Source organism: Emydura macquarii, unplaced genomic scaffold, assembly GCF_026122565.2.
Source record: "Emydura macquarii macquarii isolate MOO-44397 ecotype Brisbane River unplaced genomic scaffold, CSIRO-AGI_Emac_v2 contig_1254, whole genome shotgun sequence".
NCBI classification, from domain to species: Eukaryota; Metazoa; Chordata; order Testudines; family Chelidae; genus Emydura; species Emydura macquarii.
Window position 1 is genome coordinate 8387669 of NW_027131391.1, and position 13900 is coordinate 8401568.

At 44.2% G+C, this 13900-nt stretch overlaps 1 protein-coding gene across 1 annotated transcript in view; it reads right to left on the bottom strand.

Moving 5' to 3' along the window:
- Positions 1 to 5842: 5842 nt before the first annotated feature.
- LOC137154362 (zinc finger protein 585A-like) overlaps positions 5843 to 13900 on the bottom strand; it is a 41018-nt gene continuing 32960 nt past the window's right edge. Inside the window, exons 16-17 of the mRNA XM_067549948.1 lie at positions 10095 to 10207; positions 5843 to 8990 (exon numbers count right to left, since the gene is read on the bottom strand). Of these exons, the coding sequence (XP_067406049.1) occupies positions 7309 to 8990; positions 10095 to 10207 (1795 nt within the window). The 3' untranslated portion in view covers positions 5843 to 7308. The remainder of the gene's footprint in view (positions 8991 to 10094; positions 10208 to 13900) is intronic.

Genomic DNA, 13900 nt, shown 5'->3' on the forward strand with positions numbered 1-13900 from the left:
GTGTAAACACATATAACCATGGACTGTAGAATCTTTTCCACCAAGTTTTGTGATTTTGCAGAATCTGAATCCTCATTTTAAAATGGAAATCTGGTTCTCCAGGCTCTTTGTGTTGCACGGAAACCTGCAAAGCCATACACAACAGAAACTATTATTAATCCAGCCCTAGCAGAACCTGTCTTCAGCTAAACAGTGTCCTTAGTGGATGTCTGCCCTGCAGTCACCTCCATGCCCAATAAAAGCAGAGCTTTGGAATCCAGTGCAGAGAAGGGGGAAGCTGATGATATGAAGCAGAACAATGTAAGAAACGATTATGCGGAATGTTCTGCCCTTCCTGCTTCCCAATGGGCCTGTAACCTCTGTGTTTTCTAAAGCAGCATTTTTCTGTCATGCAACTTCTGCAGGAAGGAGCCTGGAATCTCCATCCTTAGAGGTTTTAAGGCCCGGCTCGATAGAGCCGTGGCTGGGATGATTTAGTTGGGGTTGGTCCTGCTTTGAGCCGGGGGTGGACTAGATACCTCCAGAGGTCCCTTCCAACCCTCATCTATGACTCTATTATATGATTCGATGCCAAGTAAACCCTAACACTGCTTCTTTATGTCCTTCTCTTCTTCATCACAGCCTTTGCACTTGGTAGCAGGATCCATCTTCTGGAGGGAGGAGAATGCTTAGGAGTAAAGCCCTATAACTATGTAATGATAATGATTGCGCATTTCTACAGCTGGCGCCTCTTATTCAAATGGACAGCAAACTCATTTGATTAACACACTATACAGGAATCAGTTTTGCAACCACTGGGATGAAATACACTAGCTACTTAGTGGCTACAGTTACAGTAAGTAACAGTTGAGGACAGGAAATGAAGATACCATGTCCAGCTGAAATTGTGGGGGAAGGAGGGTTATTGTAGGATGGACAGAATTGCAGTCGATCAGGATGCAAGAGTTAACACAAAACTCCCATTGCGTGCAGTGAGTTTTGGATCATGTTTTTGGTGCTTGTATTTGCCAAACTACTCACAAACCAGTTCTATTAATATCTGATCAGCTGTCAGGCTGCTTGTGTGTGACTGGTGCCAGCATCGCCTCTTAGTGGAAAAAGAGAATCACATGATGTTTTCTGTTACTCCGCAAGCACAGAATATTTGGTATTTTGCAAAGGTTTCTTTCGGCATTCCTGCTTCCCAGGATTGTCCCACCCAAGGGAGCATTTCAGCCTGTCCCCAGATGTATTAGCTGCTAGATTGTTTGCAGGATTGTTATTTTCTTCTCACGTTTCTAATTTTGGAGCAGTCGCTATTGTTTTTTTGTCCTCACTGGTCTTTGCAATTCCTCCCAATTTACTATCTCCTAGTGCACTGGCATGTTGCTCACTTCCCATTCATATGTAAGGATGAGGAGTTCAGATGAGATTGGACCCAATGCTACTTCATTGAACTGTCCACAAGGACTCCTAGATCTTTACCCAGTGAGATCAAAGTTTTATAGCTGTTCTTCATCACATCATTGTACAGCTTCTTCTGCCGTTCTGCTAGCTCCTCCTACTCCTCCATGGAGAAATAGACAGTGATATTGTCCAGTGCGACTGGGACCTGAAAGAACAACTGAAACCTGCTCAGTATTGCCAACTCTCATGATCTGATGGTGACTCTAGCAATCTTCAGGTGGTCTTTTTCCTGTCTCAGGAAAACATGACGAAAAGGGGCCAACTCACACATTTTTGCTTATTCAAAATGGGCAGTATCTGTGCTGCTGGGTCCCAGGCAGAGAAGTCCCCAGGCAGCAGGAGGCAAAGAGGCGTTGCTGCTGAGTCAAGACCATAATAGGACCCCTGCCTTAGGGTTGAAGGGAAGGGAAATGAGGACTCCATCTGTGCACATTAAAGGTTGACTTTTCAACCTGAAATTCTCTCTCACACACTGGCAGAGGAATAGAGGAGCGTTAAAGTCAGAAGACTGGTGAAAAACCATGATTTGATTTTTTGGGGGGCGATTCATGATCTTGGGGGTCTGAGCCCTGATTTTTGATCTCTTGAGGTTGGCAATACCGCCTGCTTCTCATCCTGGGATGGCTAGCAGTGGTCTGGACATTATCTCTGCTCTGGATCCGGATTCAGTTCTCCAACCTCCAGGCTGATGATGGAGAGAAAGACCATCCTGGGTGTTGGGATCTGTAAAACGTGAGAGGAGGTGACCTTGGCTTGGGGACGCATAGAAAGCTGGTTTTATATTGACTCCCATGTTAGGCTGTCTTTCCCCATAGTTAAGAAGGAAGTGGAGCCAGTACCTCCTACCATAACAGTCTGGATGGCTGCAGAGGAAGCACCTGACTCCATAGCATAGAAGAATGTGAGAGCAGCATCTGGGACCTTCCATAGTATGAACACGTGTATTTAGCAACACTGCCGCCTGTAGCACAAACAGCTGCATGTACTAGTGCTGGTGACTTCTCAGTTGTGCGCCTTGGGAGATGAGCAGTTGGCCATGCTGAATATCCCCCAAATGAGCCGCTCATAGAACTGGTCAAAATTTTTAAAATGATTTTGAATATTTTTATGAATAAAAGGACCAAGTTCCATTCACTTTGATTTGCTGTCTCATGTTATTCGTTAGTCTAAAGGATTCAATCACTTTCCAGGTATTCATTAAATTGTCACCAATTTGCCATACATTTTTAAGCACTAATGATGATTCATTTGAAATTCCATCACAAAAAGTCGGTTATTCCCTGTTTGCTTCCTGTTTAAAATGTCTGTGATCCATTCAAGAATCAAAGACAAAGCCAAGTCATGGAGGTGGCCAACCACCATGCAAGCAATAAATGGGGAACAGCTGCAGAGAGCAGCTGAATTAAAAAAAAACATTGTGTGTCCAAATGATGCCGTAAACACTTGAGATTCAAAGAGACTCAGGACCAATTCATAAATGAGTCATTCTCCAAGGAAGGGATGAAATCTGTAATCAGCCAGTTCTTCAGTACATAGTTGACAGAACTGGTCTCCCTCTCTCTCTTTTTTGGGGCAAAAATGGGCTTTTGTTAAAAAAAATTCACATCCCAAAAATATTGTTTTCAGCAAAATTTTTTACTTAAGAGAAATTAAAAAAAAACTTGAAAAACTGCTTCAGGATGTAAAGCATTTTAATTATTGTTACTATTGAAATTATTTGTTGCAAAATTGTGAGAAAATGCACAGATTCTCCTCTCCTTCAGATATTTAAATAGAAACATGGGGGTGGGGGGAAGCAGAGAGTTGAAAAGTAACACTTACAGAGAAAGTAATACATTCCCTTTTAAAAATAACACTTTCTCTGGCTTATAGCTTGTTCTCTTTCCTAGTGAGAAAAAACACCACAAAGTAACACTTTTTGCTGGGGTACGGGAGAGAGATATTCCCTCCCTCACCCATTTTCTTACTTTTAATTTATCCCTTTTTTCTCCATTGGAAAAATGGAGGGAGAGGGGAGAAGAAAGAGTGTCCCCCTCCACCAGTATGAAATAAAAATTACATTGGTTATTTCCATGAAAAAAATTTTATTTGGAAATATTTCTAACATTTTTGCAAATGCGTATGACACACCGCAGAATTATGTTAAAAGAACATTATTATGGTTGCAAAGGCAAGCACTCAACAGTTAAGAAATGGAGGATAAGTCCATCAATGGGCAGGGATGCAATGGGCAGGTCCCGCAGACATGCCAGAGGTTGCATGTGCAACCTTCATTTTGCTCCCCGTGTGGGTAGGTATTATGATACAATCTTTCATTGCCTGATGGGGCACTTCTGAGGGCTTGACTTTGCAACATTAATAACATCCTTTCAACAGAATTTGTGTGTGTAATTACCTAGGTTTTTAAACAGCAAACTGGAAAAAAAACAAAAATTTCATCATGGGGCCTCATGTTGAAGCACACACAGACCATCTGCAGGGTTGGGACCTTTAAATGCACTGCACGGACTTCTGCCTCTTGAGTTAATGGAGGAACTGGTAGCAGTAGCTGGTTGTCATCCTCCACAGGGACCAGCGCTAGAGGGGTAAGGGCACTTCACTGGTGGTTTTCGTAAATATTGGCCAAGAGCAGAGGAACGGTGCAGCTCTGGGGTCTGGGGAGTGTTCTCTAGTGGGCCCGTCCCCCCAAGTGTCAGCCCTTCTGCCCTGCTTCCTCCAAGCTGTCTCTGTCCCCACTCTTGTCTTTTCCCTGCCTCCGGCATCTCACCCCAGTCCCAGTCTCCTTGCCCAGCAAGTCCTAGTCCTCCTGCCCCCCCCCCCCCCCACACACACACTCCCAGTCCATTTCATTGCCCAGCTATTCCCACTCCCCCGCCCCCAAGTCATCATTTGAGCCATCTCTCCCTGGCCCTAGCCTCCTGCTGAGCTCCCCATCCTCACTGGCTGCCTGTCCCAACCTCCCTCCTGGGCTCCTCGTCCCAGTTACCCCAGTTCTCCGCGCTCCGGGGGTTGGGCGGTGAGTGGAGTAGGGGGAGCCAGGGGCGGGGGGTGGGGTGAATGGAGCAGGGTGGGGGAGCCACGTGTACCTCTCTCGGCTGGAGCTGGGCACATGCTCCTCGGGCTCCAGTGGTGGCTACTCTTCCTGCCCCCCCCTGGGGAAGAGTTTTGCTGACCGGACTCTGCCCAGTTCCCTTTTCAAGCGGACTGAAAACCAGACACCTGGCAACCCTGCTTGAGGAATCAGTTACCCAGAGACCATCCTCCCAGGCCCAGGTCCACCCCACCCTCATCTTTATCGCCCACAAGTCTCCATCCATTTATCTTCCAGTAGGTCCTGAAATCTCACCTTGTCCAACAGGGCTACACTTCCTCCAGCCAGCCATGGACTGCTGTGCTAACTCCCCATGCACGACGATGATCCTGCCTCTCTTTCAGGTCCCAGCAACACAAGAGAGGTTGCAGCATGGGTTCAAGACAGCAGTGTCAGAAAGAAACATTTACTGTGTCTGAACAGACACTGCACCAGCCTGTAATCATCCGTTATTGCTGTGCTGAACAAAGAACCACCTCTCCAGCTTCATGAGCAACCTAGCTAATACAGCATAAAGGTTCAGGCAGTGCTGCCTAGTGGGTAGAGCACTAGACTGGGATTCGGGAGACTTGGGTTCTATCCCTGGTTCTGCCACTTACCTATTGGATGACCCTTGACAAGCCTCCTGGGGCCTCAGTTTCCCCATCTGTGAAGTGGGGATAACGAGAATGACCTTCTTTGAAAAGCAATTTGACATTGACTGATAAGAGCGAGGTATTATTATTATTATTTACAGACCACTGCTGGCTGGGCTCACCTCACACTGCCACCAACATGACACCAGCTGCGCCCAGGGGAGCATCACCACCAGCCATGCTCCCTGTAACTTGGTCACTGCCAACAGAGTCATGTTCTGCAGCCATTCAAGGACACTGCCTGCTGGGAGCAGCCCTTCACTTCCCAACCTCCAAGACCAGGCCTCTCCCTCGCCAGTTTACACCACACAGGATTTTTGCTTTGTGCAAACAGCTCCACATCGGTGGGGCCATCGAGCGGTTTGCTGGTGACATTGCACCCCTGGACAATTAGAAGCCCAGTGGCTCAAATGTCAATGCTGGTTCCAAACCAGCATCCTTCACGGCAATGCCGTTGTTGAACATCCACCACCAGCACAAAGGAGCCACTTGAACTCCTGCTGCAGGAGCCTTGCCCTGCTCAAGGGTTATTGATGGTTAAAATATTGATGGTTAAAAACCAGCGGAGTCATTGGAATGAGGCACCACATCAGCTCATTCCACTTACAAAAAGATTTTAAGTGTTTTGTTTCCACAGAGAAATGATTAATTCCTCCAGACAACGAGGAAGTCTGATAGAAAAAAATTTTAATTCCAAAGATATACTAATTTATTTTATCCTAGAGAACAAAGAAATACAACAGCCTGCTGGTGTACGGTCAGATCAGAAATTAACCCTCCCACGCGCGCGCACACACACACGCACACTCAGGACCAACCCAGAATATTCCCCGGGATGTGCCCAATCTAGTTGTAAAAGTCCCAAGCAAAATGAATGTCATCATTCCTCATGGGAGACTGTTCCGCAGCTGTCCTGGAATCTGATGCCTCTGCAATTGCAACCCAACATTACATTGGTTTTTCTCTTCTACAGAGTCACAAAGCAGGAGTGCATGCCAGAGCTGGGACTAGAACTCAGCCGTGTTTGGCGCTCAGTCACAACCTCTAATTCTTTCGTGATATTCTGAGCTAGACAGAGAAGTTGACTGTGTAACACACACGAAAGCAAACATCTCTATACTGTTCCCTTTTACTACACCCTTACTCAGACTAGCTTCCTCTCCCATTGACTATTTGGGTTTCAGATCATTTTTGCCCACATGCAGCAGTTTTCATTTTCCCACCTACTCTGTTGTTTTGTGCCCTTATGTGTACCTAATACCCCCAAGGTTCCTTTGACCTTTTCTTTCCTAAATAGGATTTGCAGCTCCTCTCAGTTTCACACCACTGAATATTTAATGATCATGTAAGTTACTCCCTTTTGCAGGCGGAACAGCCCTGATGACAGATGACTGAATACATGACCTGAAAAGCATAAGCTAAATAATCACCTCTGATCAATTCTTGTGCCCGGGGAGTCTATTCTTTCTCTGGACATGAACAGGCATCAAACTGCAGTCTCTCTCCCATTTTTAGGGGAACTTCAGGCAGTCAACGCTTTGTTATTTATTGTGTTGGAGTCCTACACTTGTGAGACTTTGCCAATCTTGCTGCACCAATGTATCATACCAATATAAGATACCGGCAAAGCACTGCTAAACATGGACACAGGGGATATTGGCAAAACAGCATTTTCTGGTATAGTTATTACAGTGTTCCTCCCTGTCCCCCTACAAAGAAAGTATGCTTTACTGGTAAAAGTGCAAATTTTGGCAATGTAACTGCACCTATGAGGGGCTTTTATCAGCAGGTCGTTCACTCACAAATCACACCTCATCACACCCTTAACAGACATAACTGTGCTGGCAGATTCTTTAGTGTAGACACAGTTATACAGCAAATGAGTCCATTTGCCAGTATAGTATATTGTTGGGGAAACTGGTATAATTTATACCAGCAAAACTGTTGCGAGTATACTGTTTCAGAAGGGCAAGTTTCCTAGAGACCAGACACTTATTCAGCTCATTACATTAAAGCTGAAAAACAACATGATAGTTCTGACTGAAGCTTCTCTCACACTTGGCACATTTATAGAATGATTTCCTTTCTGTGTGAATACTCTTATAGTTAACAGCATGGAGTTCATATGGAAGTATCTTACAGGTTCTCTCGGGCGTGGGTTCTCTGGTGTTTAATAAGGTTGGAGCTCCGATTGAAGGTTTTCTCACAGTCGCTGCATCTAAATGGTCTCTCTCCCGTGTGGATTTTCTGATGCTGCAGGAGATGCGAGCTCTGAATGAAGCTTTTCTCACAGACCGGACATTTATAAGGTCGCTCTCTAGTGTGAGTTCTCTGATGCTGAATTAGATGGGAGGTGTAAATGAAGCCTTTGTCACAGTCAGGACACTTGTAAGGTCTCTCTCCCGTGTGGTTTTTCTGATGCAGCATCAGCTGTGAGCTGCGACTGAAACTCTTCTCGCAGCTGGGGCATCTATAGGGTCTCTCCCCATGGTGGGTTCTCCTGTGCTGAAGAAGATGGGAGCTGCTAGTGAAGGTTTTCTCACACTGGCTGCATTTATAGCTCTTGTCTCCCATGTGAGTTCTCGTGTGTTTCTTTAGCACCGAGCTCCGGCTGAAGCTTTTCTCGCACTCAAGACATTTAAAGGGCTTTTCTTGCGTGTGGACTCTCTGGTGCTGAATGAGATGAGAACTCTGGTGGAAGCTTTTCTCGCAGTCAGGGCATTTGTACGGTTTTTCTCCCCTGTGCGTTCTCTGATGGAGCATCAAGTGCGAGCTCTGAATGAAGCTTTTGTCGCAATCGGGACACTTATAGGGTCTCTCTCCTGTGTGGATTCGCTGATGCTTGATAAGATTTGAACTCTTGTTGAAGCTTTTGTCACATTCAGAGCATTTATATGGCTTCTTTCCCACGTGGATCGCCTGATGTTTACGAAGGTCCGAAACGAGACCGAAGCACTCTTCACAGCCATCACACTTGTAGAGTTCCTCTCCTGCGTGCATTCTCTGGTGCAGAAGGAAATGAGACCTGATCATAAAGGTTTCCTCACATTCCGCACATGTATAGGGTTTCTTTTCCACGTGGACTCGCTGATGTTTAATAAGATTTGCACTCTGTACAAAGCACTTTGCGCAGGTAGGGCATTTATAGGGTCTCTCTCCTGTGTGGAGTCTCCGATGCTTTATAAGGGTCGAGCTCCAACTGAAGGTTCTCTCACAGTCAGGGCATTTATAGGGTTTCTCGCCCGTATGGACTCTTTGGTGTTTAATAACTGATGAAATCCAGCTAAAAGTTTTCTCGCACTGGGGACACTTGTGGGGTTTCACTCCCGTGTGAACACTTTGATGCTGAAGAAGCCGGGTGCTCCGAATGAACCTTTTCCCACACTGATCACATTTGTAGGGCTTCTCTTGCGTATGCGTTCTCTGATGATCAATCAACTCTGATCTCTGTCTGAAGCTTTTCTCACACTCGGTACATTTATAGGGTCTCTCGCCTGTGTGGATTCTCAGGTGCTGAAGAAGATGTGAGCGGCGTGTAAAGCTTTTGTCACACTCGGTACATTTATGCGGTCTCTCTCCTGTGTGGATAAGAACGTTTTGGCGTTTGCTGATAGGTCTTTCATTTGGAGTCAATTTCTCCATGCTCTCACCCCCCGTGTTCCTGTGTTGGCCAGTTGGCCTACATCCACCCTCACAGGTATTTCCCTCATCATAACTATTTGCTTTCTCTCTTTGTGATACATTCCTGTGCTCTGCCAAGCACTCAGAATTTCCCTGCTGATAATTCTCTTCGATCTTCCACTTGATTTCATCATCTGCTGGAATAAATGGAGAATCCAGATGTTACTTCAACATACAAAGTACATTAGACTTGTGCATGTAAGGCATATAAAATACAGCATATCATGCTGGCATTCTGACTAGGGATGTAAAAGGTTGTTTAATGAAGGATCCATTTAAATGTTCTAAAAACAGAATGGCTAAATGATTAAATGGGAGGGGGGGGCAGCACCATGCTGGGTTCGGCCCCTCATTGTCAAGCCCCAGCTGCAGGATGGAAGCTGGGGCTCTCATTCCCAGGCTGCCACCAGATGGCTGCCCCTGAGGGGTGGGCTCTGGGGACATGCTACATTCCTCCTCCTGCACCCCGGGGACTTTCTGGTGTTCATGGTGGCAGCGGGGCCTGGACAAATTGGAGACAGTCCAGAGGAGAGCAACAAAAATTTGCTAAAAGGTTTGGAAACCCTAATTTATGAGGAAAGGTTAAAACCAAGAGCCATGTTTAGTCTTGAGAAGAAAAGATTGGGGTGAAGGGAGGACTGATAACAGTTTACTGTTATAAAGAGGACGGTGATCAATTGTTTTCTGTGTCCACAGAAGGAAGGACAAAAAGTAATGGGCTTAATCTGCAGCAAGGGAGATTTAGGTTAGATATTAGGAAGAAGTTTCTAACTGGAAGGACAGTTAAGATTTGGAACAGATTAACTAAGGAGGTCGCGGTTTTTAAGAACAAGGTCAAACACTTGTCAGGGTTGGTCCAGGTTTACTAGGTCGCGCCTCAGTGCAGGCAGATGAACTAAATGAGCCTCTGAAGGTCCCTTTCATCTCTACCTTTCTACGGTTCAGAAGCTCCCTCTCATCCTGGCTGAGCTAACATTTCAAAGCACTGCAGAGAGGCAAGACAATGATCTGCCCTGCCATCCCAGCTGAGCACTCGCAAGTCAGAAGGTGGAGGCTACAGTTCAAAGCCAGTCTGGATTGGTAGGAATCCATGACAGCTGCCTGCCAAAAAGGCGTAACAACTACTAGCTTCTGAGCTGACCGGAGGGGATAAAAGATGTTTAAATAGCAGCTCATGAAACGCTGGCTTCTTTCGCAGCTCTGTACCTCATTCAATGTTTCTGAAGAGTTCTATGACTCACCAAAGGAGACACCTTTAGAAATCTCACTTTCCCATGTGTCCTGCTGAGCCCGGACACATGGCTCTTCCCCACGTGCAAGCAAGGATGTAACGTCAGGTCTAGTGACAGCACACCTATTAGCAAAGAAAGAGAATGACATGACATTTGCTGTTACTCTACAATATACCAAATACTCTGTGCTGGCTAAGGTCTCTTTCAGCATTCCTGCTTCCCAGGATTGTCCCTCCCAATGGAGCATTTCAACCTGTCCCCAGATGTTTTAGCCGCCATGTGGTTGGTACTTTCGTTATTTGCCATTCATGTTTCTAATTTTGCAACATTCCCTATTGTTTTCCTGTCCTCACTGGTGTTTGCAATTCCTCCCAGTTTAGCATCACCTCCTAAATACATTGGCAAGCTGCTTCCCTCTTCATCCAGAGCAATGAAGATGATTTTAAATGCTGGACCAAATGCTACCCTAACCTTCTCCCAAAGCAGAACAAGGCTATTTGTTGTTAATTCTAGTCTGCGATCTTTTAATGTTTTATATCCAAGAAATTGTTCTTCTATCCCACCCGATTTTGGGATTAAGGTTTTGCAAGACACTATATCAAATGCTTTACTAAAATACCAATATCAGTCATCTTAATGGGTCTCTTCCAGCATGATTCCTAGATTATAAAGCCAATCATCTAGTCTGACCGCCTGCATAAAACATAGGCCATAGTCTAGAAGATAAAGGCACCAGAAATGAATACAGCATTATTTAAGGTGAAGATATACCATAGATAATGCATTGTAATGTTTTATGTCCGTCACAGTCCAACCTAAAATCTTAATTGCTTACTCAACAGCCACTACATACTGAGCAAACATTGTCATTCATTTCTTCTCAATGGCACCTAGATCTCTGTCCTAAGAGGTTATAATGAACTGGGATTGAGATTCAATGTATTTCTGCAGGGGAATCATGAAAAACAAATACCACATCATTTTACATAATTTTTTGCCCACTGAAGAGTTAGGTGAGAAACAGGCAGTTTCCTGGGTTGACTGTGTGGATGCTGAACTGCAGAAAATGTAAATGGCTTCTATTAGAAAATTGACACCTTTTTCTACATGGAACATCCCTTATTTGCACCAACGCATCACATGCAATAACCCACAGCAGCTCATTTCTGCATGTGGGCTAAACATGGACGGAGAAGTACAGCCATTGTCCTAAACCAGAAAATATTATGAACAGAGGGATTAGAGCTACCTCTGGAGCAGATTTCTTTCACAAAGGAGCGTAAGTGCAAACTGTCAAAGTCAAAGGGAAACATGAGAATAACCATGATCTGAATATCACTCCAGTCCCTCAGAGCTCATGCCGTGTCTATAAAGAAGTGAAGGATAATTTTTACCCAGGAAGATCAAAGTCTTGTAGTTGTCCCTCAGCGAGTCCTTCTACAGTTCCTTCAGCCATTTCGCCTCCTCCTCAGGGAGAACTAGATGGCAATGTCACACATAGCTCGTTCCTTAAATGGGAAATGAAACACGCTCTGGATCCAGACCCACGTCTGCAACCTCAAGACTGATGGTGGACAGAGACAGACCGTCCTTGGCAGTAGGAGCTGTGAAATGAAGGACAATGTGACCTCAGTGTGGGAACGCATAAAAAGCTTGTTGTTATATCCTGACTTCCACGTTAGGCTGATCTTCCCATAACTAAGAAGGAAGTGCAGCCAGGATCTGAGACCTACAACAGTCTTAGTTCTTGTTAGTGCTAGGTGCTGATCATCCCCCAAATGATCAGCCAGTAGAAAGGCTTGAAGTTTAAAAGGAAATATGTATGAATATTTTTACAAATACACAGACCAAGTTCCATTCACTTTGATTTGCTGCCTCTTGTTATTCATTATTCTAAAAGATTCAGGCATTTTCCAGGGCTTCATCGAATTCTCTCCAAGTCCCAAAATCGCCATACATTTTTAAGCACTTGATGCTTCATTTGAAAATCCATCACAAAAGAGTGGGTTATTCCCAGTTTGCTTCCTGTTTAAAATGTCAGTGATCCACTCAACAATCAAAACCAAAGCCATGTAAGACAGATGACCAGTCACCATGCAAATAATGACTAGCTATCAGTTGACGAGAACCACCGCATGGATGAAAATCATTTGCCCAAAAGATGTAGCAAACATCAGGAGCTGATCACAAACGAGCCATTCTCTAAAGGGGTTAAAATGTGCAGCATATGTTAATCATAATAAATCCTGCCATCAGCACTGTCAGCTAGTTATTTGGCACATACTTGGTAGACCTGGTCAAAGATTTTCGTTTAAAAAAAAAAAAAAAAAAAAATCTTTTTGATAAAAAATGGGATTCTCAAAGAAATTCTCCCTCTCTTTCTCCCTCCATCTCCTCCAAAGAAATGTTTGATGAAATTTTAGTTTTCAGAAACACTTTTGAAACAAATAAAGTTGAAGAGGAGGACATTTTTGATATACCTTTAATTTTTGTTTAAAAATTGTGGGGATATGCCCATACTTTATTGTTTATTCCCATCACCCTACTCCCCCATTTTTCTCATTAGAAAAGTCTCAGAAAAAAAAAACCCATTTAAGTTCAAAAATAACATTTTTTTCTTTTAAAAGCAACATGTTCTTTCTGAGAGAATGTAAGTTAAAGTGAGTGTGCATGTGAGAGAGAGACAGACAAAGAGACAAAGTAACACTAAATAACACTAACTTTCTGGATGCCTGGGTAGTGTGTCTTGCTCAGATGTTCAAGGTCACACTGATCACCTGATCTGGGGTTGAGAAGGAATTTTCCTCCCACTCAGATTGGTGAGGGACCCCAGGGGTTTTTGCCTTCCTCTGCAGCCTGAGGCATGGATCATCTGCTGGGATTATCTGGGCGCATCTCACCTAAACATTCCCTTCTATTGCAGGGGTCTTGGCCTTGCCTGTTCTCTTTTTCTGAGCACCCAAATGCTTAAGTCTTTGGGTTTAATGCAGTTACTGAAATGTAATGGCTTGTGATATGCAGGAGATCAGACTAAAATATCCGATGGTCCTTTCTAGACTTAAATTCTATGAAACTTCTTCTCCAATGTGAAAAGGTGTTTTTCCCTCGCTTTCTCCCATGTTTAATTACTTACACTTACTCCTTTTTTCCTCCCAGAAAAAAATTGTGGGGTAGAGGAATTTAAAAAGAAAGTGAAGGTGGATTTTTTCCCCCACCAAAATGAATTTTTTTCACTGAAAAACAAATATTGTTTGCACTGCACACACATACAAACTTTATTTTAATTTTTTTCATGAAATATGAGTTTTGACCAGCTTTAATATTCAGTTAACAGCAGCATCTGTAAGATACAAATCAGAGCTCTTCATTATATCTTAGATTAGCCTAGGAAATACAATAATGCTGCTATTAGGCAATGTTTTAACTACAGCTGGTTTGAAACAGGTTACACAACTCAGGAGACACAAGTTGCACTAGAATCCATCACTTCATCCTTTGTCCACAAGCAAAACAGTCCAAGAACTTCACTGTCAAAGCTCTACCTAGGCAGAGTCTCTCTGGCCATTCCCCTTTGAATCAGGCCATGTACGTTTTGCAGCTGTATTTCAGCAGCCAGTGGCAGGTTTCACAGTGGGACATCGCCAACTGAAAACAACATTGGCTTAGCTACAGACTTGCCTAGTTAGTTTTGATCTTAGCAACAGAATAGGAACTTCAAACAAAATTCTTGCTTCTCCCTGAGCAGTTCTGCAGGCCAATTAATTCATTCACTCAGATCTGTGCTGTGCTATCAATGTCCCTCCACGCTCCCTGGG